At 46.0% G+C, this 13,998-nt stretch overlaps 1 protein-coding gene across 1 annotated transcript in view; it reads right to left on the bottom strand.

The window, feature by feature from the left end:
- The window catches only part of unc-45 (unc-45 myosin chaperone), a 42,530-nt gene that overhangs the window by 19,731 nt on the left and 8,801 nt on the right, over window positions 1–13,998 (bottom strand). Inside the window, exons 12-14 of the mRNA XM_037421289.2 lie at window positions 11,776–11,917; window positions 11,215–11,355; window positions 8,779–8,894 (exon numbers count right to left, since the gene is read on the bottom strand). Of these exons, the coding sequence (XP_037277186.2) occupies window positions 8,779–8,894; window positions 11,215–11,355; window positions 11,776–11,917 (399 nt within the window). The remainder of the gene's footprint in view (window positions 1–8,778; window positions 8,895–11,214; window positions 11,356–11,775; window positions 11,918–13,998) is intronic.

Genomic DNA, 13,998 nt, shown 5'->3' with positions numbered 1-13,998 from the left:
TTAATACCTCGGTTGCCCCTCCCGATTCTCCTCCCGGCCAACCAAAGCAATTTAGTCTGTTTATTGGACAGAAAACACACTTGTTGCCGTCCCCTCCTCTCCCTCTCCCCTTCCCGCACTCGACTGCTCGGTCGGAAAGAGAGAGACGAACGGACCGGCCTGTACACCACGTTCCGCGAACTGTGCGAACGCACACAATGGTGGCGCCGTTCGGCTGCGGGCCCCCTCCATTACCGCGGGATGACTACGCTGTCCAGCGCGACAGCCGTCCCGCGGACTCTAAACCTGACGGATGGGTGGCTATGCACTGTTCTCACGTCACCCGCCGGCATTCCGAGGTTCGGGGACCATTTAGTGGGTTTCTAGAAGCCACGACTGACCGCGTTATCCTTGCCAGAGGGGGCGCGCTTACGCCGAGATTATCGTTTCCCGAGAATCGGCTTTTTGGGAAGCGCGCCCGTTTGAGATCGAGAAGACTCGCTTCCATGGCCTGCACCGCCAGACCTTACACGGACATTGGGAAAGGGCCGAGCAAAGGTCCGAGCAAGTCGAGGCCGACGCGGAAAAATGGTTCCGGGGGAATGTCGATAGGTTGGAGCAGGCCAGCCATACGGAGAGTAGGACGTTTGCGACGCTGGCAGCGCTCACAAGCAGCAACATAGCGGTGCACAAATTTATACAGGCCAGGCCAAAAGAACCGTTGCCACACGCGGTGATAGGTGGGTGAAAAACCTAGGTGTCCTGCCGTTGGAGCGTCATGCAGAATGGTGGCAGGCAGGTGTCAGGGGATAATCAACAAAAGGTCCGGGCCATCAGGCTTCATGTTGCGGTGGTACAGAATTTCGTTGCGGAGGACATATTGACGGAGCGAAGGGTCGGAATGTCCTGAAGATACTCGCTCAATGACCGTCTTGAGGGTTGCGTCCCGGTGCTGCTCTGTGCAGATGTCGCGCAAATCAGATAGGGTGGGCACACAAGAATCGCTCTCATGGACAGCGAGGCTAGCAGGGTCATCGGATAGCGCGAGAGACATTCGGAATCTTGGTGCAACCTGCCAGACTTATGAATTACGTTGAAGTTATACTCCTGAAGACGTAGAGCCCAGCGACCTAGAAAACCAGTAGGGTCCTTGAGCGACGACAACCAACACAGAGCATGGTGGTCCGTAATAACTGAAAACTCCTGGCTATACAAGTAGGGGCGAAATTTTGCTACAGCCCAGACCACCGCAAGACACTCAAGCTCTGTTATCGAATATTTTCGCTCAGATGTGGAGAGAAGGCGGCTGACATACGCAATGAAACGCGTTTGGACCCCTAGTGCGGAGCAAGGACGGCGCCGATGCCGTGAGCACTGGCGTCTGTGCGAACTTCAGTCGTCGCGGACGGGTCGAAGTGAGCCAATATTGGTGGTGAAGTGAGCAGGTCGATCAGCGGAGAAAACGCGGCTGCTTGGTCTTGGCCCCATGAGAAGGGCGCGTTCTTTTTGAGAAGATCAGTGAGTGATCGTGCAATTGTAGCGAAATAGCGTATAAAACGTCGGAAGTACGAGCGTAAGTCCACAAAACAACCAACATCTTTGTTATTAGAAAGAAGGGGAAAGTTTTTGACAGCGCTAATCTTGTCAGGGTCCGGTTGGACGCCAGCAGCACTTACACGATGACCAAGGACCATGATTTCTCGTCGGCCGAAATTGCACTTTTTCGAGTTCAGCTGGAGTCCCGCTCGACAAAAAACGGCTAGAATGGTCGACAGGCGAGTTAGGTGGCTTTTAAAAGCTGGAGAAAAAGCAATCACATCGTCGAGGTAGCAAAGGCAGATGGACCATATATAACCACGGAGGAGAGAGTCCATCATGCGTTCGAACGTTGCCGGGGCGTTGCACAGCCCAAAAGGGATAACCTTGAACTGATAAAGGCCGTCCGGTGTGACAAAGGCAGTTTTTTTTTTCGCGGTCTAAGTCGTCGACAGAAATTTGCCAATAGCCCGAATGCAGATCTATAGATGAGAAGTATCGCGCGCCATGAAGGCAGTCAAGGGCGTCGTTGATTCGGGGCAGAGGATATACGTCTTTGCGGGTTATCTTGTTCAAGGCACGGTAGTCAACGCAAAATCTCCCACTGCCATCTTTCTTTTTGACTAAAACAACAGGTGACGCCCATGGACTTGAAGAGGCCTCTATGACTCCTTAAGAGAGCATCTTCTTGACTTTTTGTTGTATGACCTGGCGTTCGGACTGGGAAACACGATATGGTCGCCGTCTAACAGGACTAGCATCGTCGGTATGTATTTAATTACGCACGACGGACGTTTGACCTAAAAGGCGGTCATCGATGTCGAAAATATCTCAGTAGGTGGTCAGTACATGGTGGAGTTGCGCAGCCTGACAGGGCAGAAGATCAGGAGCAATCATCATCGTGATTTCATCGGTAGGTGCGTTTGCTCGGCTGGCTGCAATAGGGGACGAGCGGTCTTCAGGGTCTAATGCCACGATGTTACATGCATCAAGTGGGGAAACATGGCCTAACGAAATGCCTTGCGGGAGAACTTGGGTCGAACTACTAAAGTTGAGAAGCGGAAGCTGAACGTAGTTGTCCACGATAGTCACGATGGTATGCGGCACAGCAACACTTCGCGCCAAGAGCACATCCACTAAGGGAGACACTATGTAGTCACCGTCAGGAAGAGCTAGTGATATCGTTAAGGCCGCTTAGGTGATGGCTTGCGGTGACAGCCGAACATAATCAACAGCGCACAATCCGTGTGACAATGAGGACGGCACAGCCCCAAGTCGAGACAGTTCAAGTTGGAGAACGCCGGTTGCAGAGTCGATGAGAGCGGCATGAGTGGACAAGAAATCCAATCCAAGAATCAGGTCATTGGGGCACTGCTCAATAACTGCAAAGAGAACAGATGTGGGGTGATCGGCGATTGTGATGCGTGCTGTGCACATTCCTATGATGGCAAGACTTCTTCCGTTGGCGACACGAATAATGCCAGAAGCAGCCGGTGTGAGAACTTTCTTCAGGCGGCGACGAAGTCGAGCACTCATCACAGAAATATGCGCCCCGGTGTCAATACGTGCAAAAACAGTGAGGCCGTCAACGTCTACCTCGATAAAATTTCGTCGTGGCGGCAGTACAAGGAGAGCATTTAAGGTCGGTATCGAGGATGCAGCTTCACCTCTAAGAGCTGCACCGCTTAGTTCCCTGATGAGAATTGAGCGGGGAGGTCGGGCGTCGTCGTAGAGGTGAAAGGGACGACAGGCGACGTGCAGGCGGCGAACGAGACTGATGACGTCAAGGCGATGGTGAGGGGCTGTGCTGCGTATTAGGGGCATCGAAGGGTGGAAGGCGGCGGTAGCTGTCGGGGATCGGCGCAGGAGGCTGGAAAAGACGGTAGCTGTCGGCGCGGCGAGCAGTGTTATACTGTGTTGGGGAAGAAGACCAATGGTTGCGGCAATACCGTGCAACGTGCGCTATGCCACGGCAGTTAAAGCAGATCGGCCGATCATCCGCCGTTCGCCATTCGGCCGGATTGTGAGAGCGTGGAAAAGACCGTTCCTGGGGCGGTGACTTGGGGCGAGGCGGCAACCTTGAACGGAAGCCAAATGATCGAGACTGAGCAACGGCGCAGACATCGAAGCCCAAATTGCTGAGGTCTTCCCGCACAATCGACTGTACCAAGCAAACCTGAGGTACTTGCGAATCGACGTGGCCATTGCTGGGAAGAGCAGGTGTAATTTCTTCGATTTCCCGCAGGACGATTCGCGTAATTTCAGACGCTGGTGAAAACTGCCGATGAGAGGTCAGTCCATCTTCGCAGGAGGACGTCGCAGCGGTGTTCAGCAGTCGAGTGAAAGATCTTGAAATACGCCTGCTTTTGGCCTGTTCAAAACGCCGGCATTCCTGAATAATTTCCTCGACGGTCGCGCAGTTCCGGCACATTAGCAGCTTGAACGCATCGTCCGCTATCCCCTTGAGGACATTGCCAACCTTATCCGACTCCGACATGTCGTTGTCGACTTTACGACATAGAGCCAGCACGTTCTGTATATACGAGATACACGGCTCTGTGGACGTCTGAGCACGTATAGACAACTCCTTTTTTGCAACCGCCTTTCGACCAATGGGCTTCCCAAATAAATCGCGAAGCTTCTCCTTGAACGTGTCCCAACTGCCGATCTCCTCCTCATGGTTCTCGTACCAGACTTTGGTTGTGCCTTTCAGATAAAACAGCACGTTGGCCAGTATGAGAGTCGGGCCATACCGGTTGAGCGCACTGGTACGTTCGTAGTCGGCTATCCAGTGGTCAACATCAACTTCGTCCGTACCGCAGAACGTTCCTGGATGTTTTGGATGCGTCAGCACGTACGTGGGTGGGGGTGGGGCCGGTGGAGGCGTTGCCGTAGATGGTGCAGGCGTTGCCGAGGCCGATGGAAAGGTGGCCGTGGGATCAGTCCCGTGTTCCATCACGGAAACTCCGATTTGACGACCGCTGCGGAGCTCCGTTGTAGTGCGCTTCGTTACCCAGCACATCCACCAATTTGTTACGGGGATTACAAATACACAGAAGATAGAAAGGAGTGTATTTGAAATAATTACAGGTAGGTGTGACACCTCAGGATTGCTAGGATCTCGCGCGCCGAATCCGCTTCTTCTTCATCGATGCGTCTACGACGGGGCGGAGCCATGCCCACTGCTTCGTAATAATATTATGATGACCCCGGGAGATTCGTACCACCAAGATATCACTGTAGTGGGCAGAGCCATGCCCACTGCTTCGTAATAATATTATGATGACCCCGGGAGATTCGTACCACCAAGATATCACTGTAGTATGTTCGCTCATATAAAAATGGCACTACTGAAAGCACACACTTTTCTCGTCTCTTTCTGCCACGTTATTTCAATGAAACCGTACCATTTCGCCCTATTCTTGGACCTTTTCTTCTCTTTTTATTGGTATCCTAGTCTTGAAGTTATTTGACATGAAGTCACTTTGCACGGCAAAGGCATGCAACGAGCGTGAAGTTACAAGTGTTAAGCTACAAGGCAAGACTGCTCTCTGTTTCACAAAGCAGCAATCCCTCGGTGTGGTTATGATGACCTGTATACGCACATTAAGGGGCAGACTGGTCTTAGACATTTCTCGTTTATTTCTTCAGTGATCTTGATCAAACTGCACAGGATTATGCAGTTTTTCTTCTGATTTCAAATATTTAATTAGTTTTCCTGTAACATATCTTGTTGTTGAGATAACTTAAGTTCACTCTTTGTCGTTTAAGGCCACCATAGAAAAAAAAAAGTGTCTAACTAGAAGTGATATTCAGGATACGCCAACATAGACTAATGACTATAGATTGAAAGTATAGAAGAGTTTTTTGTTTTTGGGTTTGGTTTTTTTACAGCAAAATGAACTATCCATTTTCAAAAGCAGTTGTAATTGTGTTACAACTCTGATGAGTAATTAATTAAAAAGGCTTGTGCTATAAATTCTGCTCCCATACTTGCATTGTACACATATACAAGTTTCCATTGCAAAAAGAATGATTGTTGTACCTGCCCTAGCTGCAGAGATATTGAGGCCTCAAAATTGAACAGTCGTAAATTTACTTTTTTGAGAAAAATGGAGAAAACTGAAAACACACAGCTCCTTCAAAAAGCAACATTCATGGTGCACATGTTTTGCAATGCTCATAAAGGCACTCATAAATTCATAGCAGAGCTTCTAACAAAAGTCCCGGCTAATTATAAAGAAGCCTTGAAGTCTGTTCCCTATTTTTTTTGCAGGTTCTGCATGTTAACAGCACCAAGAATCTGAACACATAGAATGACATTACAAAAAATTACCACTTCCTGGTGTGTGAAAATTTGCAGAGATATAGAAAAATACTTGCAGAAACCAAATACGTCAATTTTAAAAAATTAATTTTTTTTGTCACTTTTTAGTCCCAAAGATTAGTCTGCCCCCTTAAACACGACCACAATGTTTCGTTTCCTCCCAGCATTCAGGTTATGATAAAGTCACATTATACCGCCTTTGCTCGACCCAGCAGAGCACCAAACATCTGTTACATGAAAATCAGCACATAAAAATAGTCATTTTCTGTAGCCTTTCTTTAGCCCGCTACGTCACTATAGCCTTTTTTTTATTATTGAACTGCGTCACTAGAGCTGATTGGTCGAACAGTCTAACCGTATACATTTGCATTGCCACGCCGCTGCCACCATTTAGCACAGTGGTCACCAGGTAACCACCTTTTTTTCATTTTTTTTTTCCTCTTGGAACAGGTAAGCCTCACATGCCAGATTTTACATGGCGCATATTTTAAAGCTTTCAGTAATCTGACAGAGATGGCGCTGCTTCGTTTGGGCTTCAATGTGGGATGTTATGTTTGCCTTCTTCCAGCTGCTGTCGCCCTCAAGGCGTGCTGGACGGTGGACCCAAAATATTTTTATAGATATAAAAGTATGTGCTGTCCTTATAATGTTGATAGTGCAGGAGAGCTTGTTCCATTAGTAGATAAAGCTAAGGAATATAGAAATGAAGACATGTACCGTATTTACTCGAATGTAACGCGACCACGATTGTAACGCGAGGAGTGACTTTTCAGTGCCGAAAAAAAAAAAAAAGAACACAAATGTAACGCGAGTATAGCGGGGGAAAAAAGTACCTTTATTTGCTGCACATGGTAGTGGCAAAGACATCCCAGTTTCTAAATATAAAGTGAGTTTTGTTCATTCGTCGCTTTCATCGCCGGTGGTCGAGCACTCTTTGTCACTTTCTTCCTCCCAGATGAGGTCATCCTCCGTGCCATCCATATAGTTCGATATACAGCACTTTTTAAACGCGCAAACTATCATGTCGTGCGGCAGCCCATACCAAGCGGCGGACACCCACTCGGCAATCTTCGCGGCGCTAGGTCGCTTTATCCTACCCGTAGGTGTCAAAGCCCGATCTTCTCGCATCCATTCTCCGTACAGCTGCCGCATTCTATCCTTAAATGGTTTGTTCAGGCAGACGTCTAATGGCTGCAGCACGGACGTCATACCTCCGGGAATAACAGCGAGCTGCATCTGAGTTTCCCGCATCAGCTTCTTCACTTCGGGCGTCAGGTGACCGCGAAATGAGTCGAGAACTAGGATGGAGGCGGGGTGGAGGAGCGCACCTGGCCGTAGGCACCACACAGTCTTGACCCAGTCAAGCATAAGCGGAGTGTCCATCCAACCTTTTTCTTGGCAGCGAACAATCACATCCCTGGGGAACAGCTCCTTAGGGATGGTTTTGCGCCGGAAAGTGATGTATGGCGGCAACTTGCGCCCATCCGCCAAGCAGGCTAGCATCACGGTTAGCCGCGTCTTCTTGTTGCTTGTTGTCCTTATGCGAACTTGGGGGGCACCTGTTTCGCTGACAGTCCTTGACATAGGCATGTCCAAGAAAACGGGAGTCTGGTCCGCGTTGCCAATGTGCCCCAACGGCATTTGCGACGAGCGGCCCAGGTCGAGCACATAGCGCTGAAACTCCACTAGCTTGGCTTCGCAATCTGCTGGTAGCTTCTGCCTTATCGATGTTGTTCGCCGGAGGGAAAATGTATTTCTTCACATGAACTTTTGTGGCCATCCACGTGAAGCCTTAAAGTTCTCCCGCGGGATCCCCATCTCTCGAGCTACGTCTCGGGCTTTCCGCTGAATCAGCTCAACGTTGACCCCCAATAGGCGATTTCGCTGCTCAATCACGGACTCCGCCACTTTTTTTTCGAGTTCTGTGTGACGGCCACAACGAGGTCCACGGAAGCCTTTTCGGCCGGGCTCACTCTTGAAGAGAACTTCATGCTAGAGCCTCCATCCACGGATAGTAGATTCCGCCACATCTAGGCGTCGAGCCGCGGCTGAGTTCCCGATCTCCTCAGCCATCAGTATTGCACTTCTCTTAAAGCGGGCATCGTACTGAACTCGTCGCGCTGCCATTTCCTCGAGCCGAAGTCGCGGAAGCACAAACGAAATGAACCGGCCGCAAAACACGTCGCAAACAATAGCATTGGATTGGATTCGATGTTGCCGGTGTGCATATGTTGCCAGCACAAGGTTGAAAGATCGCTAGGTTTGTCGTAGCCATTTTAAGGAACCAGTGGGGCGGCACCGCCAAGACACGATTTGAGGTGCTTCAATTATAACGCGGACCCCCAAATCACTTCAGAGAGATTTTGAAAAAAACTCGCGTTACATTCGAGTAAATACGGTACTTTCACCGAAAGTGACCAGTAGACCTTTCCGGCATGGTTGTCACCTCAGGTGACCACCTCATATCTTTTGAATGAAAATTGCCAATTTCTTTTTTCTAGCCAAAAAATCACTTTTTGCAAATGATTTTGCCACTTTTTCAATAAAACTCTGTTTCTCGCGGAAAATGAAGTTCTGTGTAGGAAACAGTTTAAAAAATGTTACGTCGCCCTTCGAGCAACAATGTTATAATATTAAAATAATACTTCAAAAAGGCAAAAAAAAAACTAGAAATAAGTCGGACATTTCTAATGTTCCTACCACCATTCTCGTAGTCCCATGCACAACACATCAGCCCACCGCATCAGCCGATCAGGTCGGCGAGTCCACCAAGCTTCATTTGAATTGCCACACAGGATGCAACTTCAAGACTCGTCATTCTTACGCTAGACGTAAATGCAATGGCTGCCATCATTGCATCTAGACGTAACACTAGACACGCTGTTCGTTTCTTTGCAACATAAACATGAAATAGGCGAAACAAAATGTGGCTTTACCTAGCAATCATTTCCCGACTGTTCTTGCTTTCGGTTGACGACAAGGCCACGAGTGCCACGGTGACACCAGACTCGGCAAGAATTTTCGTTCGTTTGTCGACGTACTCTTTGGAGTCCTAGGAGCAACGAAAAACCACGTGAAGACACAAAAATTGGATGTTTGTGTACACTCCAACAAAATTCTCATGCTGAGTTCTTGTCTCGTACCATTCGTTAACACAAATTACGTAGACATTTGCATCACCTTAAGGCTACAGACGCGTATAGCCTACAGAAAAGTATAAAGGCCAGTCAGTAGTCAATGACACACAGGCTATACATGTCGTAACTAATTATAGTTAATACTCGTGCTGCAAGCTGCATATAAACCTTCCCATTGCAATTTTTTTTTACTATAATACATCCACAACAATATGCAGCACTATGAGTAAACAAAGATCGTGCAGCAGCAGACAAGTTTTACTAGTAATTCTACCAGCGAAATTCAGCTTATGAACACATTATCGTGACTGCATATACTGTCTTTCAAACATAATGACCAATCATACATTGAATGAGAAGCGTGTAAGAAAGGAGATGCACTGACACTATTTGCACATCATTGTCGGAACTAGTACACATCACAATTTGTTGACATTATTACAGACAGCTGTGTACTTGGAGGGGCCCTGCGCACTAAGTTACGCATGCCGTTCTTATGGGCTCTTTGCTTGCTACGCATCTTCATGAGTACTGTGGCACGAGTGAAAATAACGAGAAAACAATTTGATGTCATAAATTGTGTTTAAAATGGGTCTCCGCACAGTCTGCAGCGTCGTACATTAAAGATTTCTCGGCCGTAAGTGAGGCACTGCTCAGCCAACGATGTTCCCTTTAATTGGTTGAAAATGAAGAACATACTATGCACGCTCGCGATGTACTCATTGTGAGCATTTTATGAATTGTGAGGTGTTTTATATTTCATAGAGATGCCAATTTGTGCATCAGTTTCAATTTTCGTGCAGCTGTAACACCTGTAGCACTGTAAAAATGATCTACAGTGTTCCCAAATCAACTGCACTCCACCTGCATTCTTGCATGGATCCTCCTTGTCACCGTCATCAGCCTCGACGGCATTCATGGAGGTTTTAGCGGCTTCTTTTATATGTAGCAGCTATGCTTGTGCAAATAGCAAACTTCAGATTAGAAGCGAGTTTGAAATAAATAGTGATTTCATCAAACAATTTCTAATCAAATTCGAATAGTATAAATCACATATTATTAAAAAAAAACTGGGCACACTTGTCATGACGCAAGTAATCTGCACAATTTATATGTATGTATGTGTGTGTGTGTGTGTATATATATATATATATATATATATATATTTTTTTTTCATTGAAACATGGCATGTGCCCATCATTCTTTCTGGTTCAAAGGAAGTGGAAGCAACTTTGAATGGTAGCAGAATTTCACTTTTGGTAGAATGCAAGTGATAATGATTAAAATATTTTACATTTTGAAATTTGCTATATCTAAAGCATATAAGCTGGTATAGCAAGCTTTTAAACTTACATAATTCATCTATTTCACCTAAACGCACCTATTCATTCCTTTCAAATATTTTGAAATTTCCAGTAGCTTTAACTTGAATCGAAGCGAATTCGAATACTGTAATATTTGTTCGAATATTTGTACAGGCCTAGTAACAACACATGGCTCATTACTTGCTCATAGGGACTCGCATTCAAAGTTTGTCTTGTCACAGCAGCTTATTGCTACCGCCGTGTTTTGATCTCTCATTTGTTAACGCAGCATTGTCTGCTTAATTGTGCGGCACCTAATATGTCCGAAAGTGGGCAGCTCGCATGCAGCAGGAAGGAGATCACGTGCTGCAGCGTTTCGGTGCAGTAAAACATAAGCTGCGCTTTGAATGGAGGCAGCCAAAACCAGGCTGAGTAAGTGCAATACAAAAGAGTATGCCAGCTTTTTGTTGCGGACTTTTATTTTGGATTTTGAAGCTCAAAGCCTTCTGCTCACATGCATCGATCCTCCAAATTCTTTTTTGCATTAACTTCATGATGATAGAAGGAACACACTGCAATGCATAACTACGTGGGTAAAATGTGGGGGTGCAACCCCTCTAATGTACAATTATGCAATTTTGTGAATTAGGAGAATTGTTTGCACATCTTGTTCATGGTGAAAGGAAGCAGGAATCCCAAAGAGTTGTTAGGAAACACTTGTCGATTGGTTGCGATTACACATAAATGAATTTTTTTCATATTCAACTGTGTTGAAGGTGCAGTGGCCAACGTCAATTGCTTTGATTACAGCTCTCCTAACAGCTTTGCTTTATTGATAGGAACCACCACACAGACCACGTAAGATGCAAACGGCAGCTAATTCTGCTTTTTTTTTTTTTTCTGGCCCACGCTAGCAAAAGGAACCACTTACGTATACGTGCTCTTCAGGTACATGCTGCTTGGCAAACTTTGCTAGTTCCTTGAGTTCTGGTATGATTTCTTGCTTCTCATAGCTGTTTGTGAGGTTGACCAATGTGGTGAGCACACCATAGAGGACAGATTTTTGTTCGGTCTGCAACAAAGTACGACAGCATAGGGTCACTGATATCAGGCAGCACACGCTGCCCCCCTTTTTAAAAGCTATTTGTTTTTTTTAAGATGGGGCTCTTTAACATACTAAAACAATTCAACTATTCTGTGAGGCACTTCTACGTAGCCAACACTGCTTGCATCATACAAGCACAAGGCAGACATTAAACTGCATTAAATATTAAGTGCAATAAATATTAAGTGCAATTGTTAAAACAATCTTGCATTCTTCAATTTGCATTTTTTTATCTCAGAACACGCGTGTTCATCACTCAAGAAGTTTCGATTTTACGCCTTTGGAAAAACATATGTTATGTGAACACACAAGCTGTCTCATTAAACATGCCATCATAAGTGTTGTCACACACATTTATGCATGGGCTGAGACGACCAAACAGTGTACCTTTGCCAGGTCGATGAGTGCATGAATGGAAGCCTTGTCACTAATGAGGTCTTCTTTTACTTCAGCATCAAGTGTAAGGTAGGCCAGACCCTCAGCTGCCCACTTCCTCAAATCTTTGTCTTTCTTTGGATTGATAAGGAAGCTGGAAGACAAGCAGTTAAAAAATTATAACTTGCTAAAACTGCAAACTGCACCAAGACTTGCTCAAGACCACATGTAATTCGTAAACTTGCATTTTGTATCATTTTCACACTCCGTTGGGATGCAGCCACCATGCCCAGAAATCAAACCCACAACCTTCCACTCAGTGGCTGAATTTCATAGCCAGTATTTCATTGTGGCGGGTAAAGGCAAGTCATTAGGTCATCATTGAAAATGAAGAGAAATGTGCCGGTCGAAGGGCGAGCTATTTCATTATACCTCATGATGAAAAGAGCAACTAACTTTAGACACTGTCATATGTATAATTCGAGCTTGCCTTTGGAGTCTATCTGTAGTAAAGGCAAACACTGCCTAATCTACATTACACCAGCAAGGGCAGGTCAGCTGTCAAGTCTGTCTTATCAGACAATTACCTAAATTAGCCTCGACTGTCCATTGTCTTCAGTAAATCTATCTGTATGAAAAGCTAACACGCCAATTAGGCATGTATGCAGGGTTGCCAAAAGTCAACATTTTTCTTCACATTTTGCCGAAAAGTCTCCACTCGAGGTGTGTGCTGCATGCCCAATAATGAAAATTGCAAATTATGTATAGCCCCATGGAATACAGTACCGTCTATAACCTCTAAATTATGTTGACATTTTTCAATACCAGTCGCATCGCCAGGTTCACCACTGGAGTACATGGTGTACCTGGTTTTCCCACTTGCCAAGAGGTGGGCTTGGTGGCGCAAGTGTTACCACCCACTACGAGTGGAACGCTCCTCATATCCTTCCATAAGAGTCCGCTCGTTTCAAAGGTGAGAGTGTGGTAAGTGCCACTCTCCATTTCTTATAGTCACTTATATGAACACGCATCAATCCAACGTGTCTGAGGCACAATGTAAAATGCAAAAATGCAATACAGCAATGGTTTTTATTGCACATGCTCACCGAGAGCAGTGGAAAATACCTCAATAAATACTTTTCACCGAGCACACGCCATGTGAACGCCACTCGGTCATAAATACACGCGAGATCCCCAACAAACTTCCCGAGTTTCATAGAAGGGACACTATTGCTAAATGCTGGAAGCCTCAGGACAGTACGGCGTCATTTAATGGAGCACTTCCTCCACAATGACGTAGTTTTTCAGCATCTCTTGCTGCAGACAAAGGCCACATTTGATTCTTAAGATGGACTCCAAAAGGTCCAGCTTCATTTTGTTGTGAAGCTTCCTGTTAGTCAAGGTAACATGAGAAAAGACTCCATCCACGCTGTGGCATTTGAGATTGGAAGTATAAGGGTCCTGATGGTTCCAGTGGCAATATGTGCTGAAAAAACAGCGACTCTGCATGCTGGTGCCTCATACCGTAAAATTATGACAGAAGTAGTTTCATTTGTAGTGAATGCTGAGCGAGGTAGTCGCTACAAGAGAGGGACGGCGTGTGCAGCTTTACGGCAGATAATTTCGTTGCAGTAGAATAATGTGTCCAATAATTAAACAACCTAATTAAATAACACTGGGAATACTTCAAAAGTGGTGTGCAACCTTCGCAATGCTTGCACCATGCATTCTGTGCAGTAAACTTTATGTTACCCATTTGATAAGCGCAATTCTTGAAGGCTGCCCTGAGAAACTGACTTCTCGATCTGCCAGAAGAGTATGCTAATAACAAAATTAAACTCTACATACCAAATTAGGGGTTCTTTAGCAGTAAAGGAATCGACAAGCTGTTCAGAACAGTTGAAGCAACGATCGGCACATGCAGCCTGTGATCTCACCACTTCACAAGCAAACATTTAGAGATGCTTAATGCACCCAAAGAAATTCGTTTAACACCACCACCTCATGACTAGCGAAGTAGTCCGCTGGCTTACATTCTGCTAGGAGGTTGCAGGGGAATGCGACAGCACTTCCAAAACCCAATTAAAGAGATACAAGATAGAATCAGGGCGCAGATGCTGCATTGCATAAAGTGTTAGCCTTTTTTGGTTGGTTTAAAGCTAAGAAAAATACTATAAATGTTACAATTCGCTGAGAAGACACTGAGCATATTATGCGCAACTCAGCCGAAATATA

Source organism: Rhipicephalus microplus, chromosome 2 (assembly GCF_043290135.1).
Source record: "Rhipicephalus microplus isolate Deutch F79 chromosome 2, USDA_Rmic, whole genome shotgun sequence".
Classification (NCBI taxonomy): Eukaryota; Metazoa; Arthropoda; class Arachnida; order Ixodida; family Ixodidae; genus Rhipicephalus; species Rhipicephalus microplus.
The sequence above is the reverse complement of the archived record's forward strand: the minus strand, read 5'-3'. Positions and strand labels throughout refer to the sequence as shown.